The sequence below is a fragment of the Chaetura pelagica genome, unplaced genomic scaffold, assembly GCF_000747805.2.
Source record: "Chaetura pelagica isolate M959 unplaced genomic scaffold, ChaPel_1.0 scaffold10, whole genome shotgun sequence".
Classification (NCBI taxonomy): Eukaryota; Metazoa; Chordata; class Aves; order Apodiformes; family Apodidae; genus Chaetura; species Chaetura pelagica.
The window spans coordinates 10317741-10318847 of NW_009952263.1; the positions used below are offsets into that span (position 1 = coordinate 10317741).

The following is a 1107-nucleotide window of genomic DNA, read 5'->3' on the forward strand; positions in this document are numbered from 1 at the left end:
AGCCCCGAGTCATCTTCCGGCAACAATGAGGAGAAATCCGGCAGCTCCAGTACGTATAAAGGCAGCGCCCGAGCGCTTTTAGGAAAAAGTCAGCTTGAAATCTAGCGCACCGCCGCTGTTAAATTTTTATATGCTGTTTTATAAGCATATAAGGTTTATGAAGGGCCTTTAGATTTCCCCCAACAAAACTTTGTTATAAAAGGCGAGATCACGTGTTTAGTGCTGAAATTGGCCGTGAAATACCCACCGGGCAATGGACGCCTTGAAAAAAAAATAAATTCTTTCACTTTCCTCTTATTTTTCTTTTTTTTTTTTCCTTTTTTTTTTTTAATAATAATAAAAAAGAGCTCTGTGGTCAAGTCTCGAAAATATAGTAGCGTACGTTCGGTGCTTGTAAATTCGGAAAAAAAAAAAAAAAAAGAAGGAGATCCCGACTCCTTTGATATCAATGTAATCCAGTGATTTTATAAAAGACATGTGTTGCACCAGAAGTCTAGTTAGGACCTGAATTCAAAGCCTTTGCTGTTTTAACGATTGCACTAGAATAGCGTTTAACAGATAAAGTAGCCGCCTGAACTGTAGCAATATATTAAAAGAAACAAATTAACCTAAAGCTGGCCTTTTTGTCTAAAGGAAGCCATTTTACTAAGGCACTGTGGCAATTACGTGTTGCCTTCTGTCCAACAGTTTGTTACTTACAATTGTTATTCAATCTGTCAAAGTCTGATTTTTTTATGTGGGCTTTTTAAAAGGCTAAGCTAGTATACGGCTCGGGGAAAAAATACCTCGACAATGAACTGTACCAGAAAAGGAAGTTCTTAAAGGGGTAGCAGCAGAGTTTAATGCAAAGAGCTCCTGAACCTTGAAACCTTTTATATTCTGCTTAATGAACTTTAAAACCGTAATGACTAATCGAGAGGAGAATACCTCGATGCGGTGGAGATCGTGCTTGAAAATAGCTGGCTGCGGGGAGAATGAGGCGCCCTGGCCCCTGGGCTCGGGGGCCTTTCCTCGGCTGAGGACGTAGAGCCGGGATTAATCCAGGGAATGAGGGCGAGATCCGAGCGAGCAGGGGCTCGGGGCGGGGGGGGCTCTGGGACCCCTGCC

General features: G+C 42.4%; 1 protein-coding gene across 1 annotated transcript in view; it reads left to right on the forward strand.

The window, feature by feature from the left end:
- Positions 1–1107, forward strand: part of HOXA11 (homeobox A11) — an 18159-nt gene that overhangs the window by 7108 nt on the left and 9944 nt on the right. Inside the window, 1 exon segment of the mRNA XM_010007558.1 lies at positions 3–49. Coding sequence (XP_010005860.1) covers positions 3–49 — 47 coding nt within the window.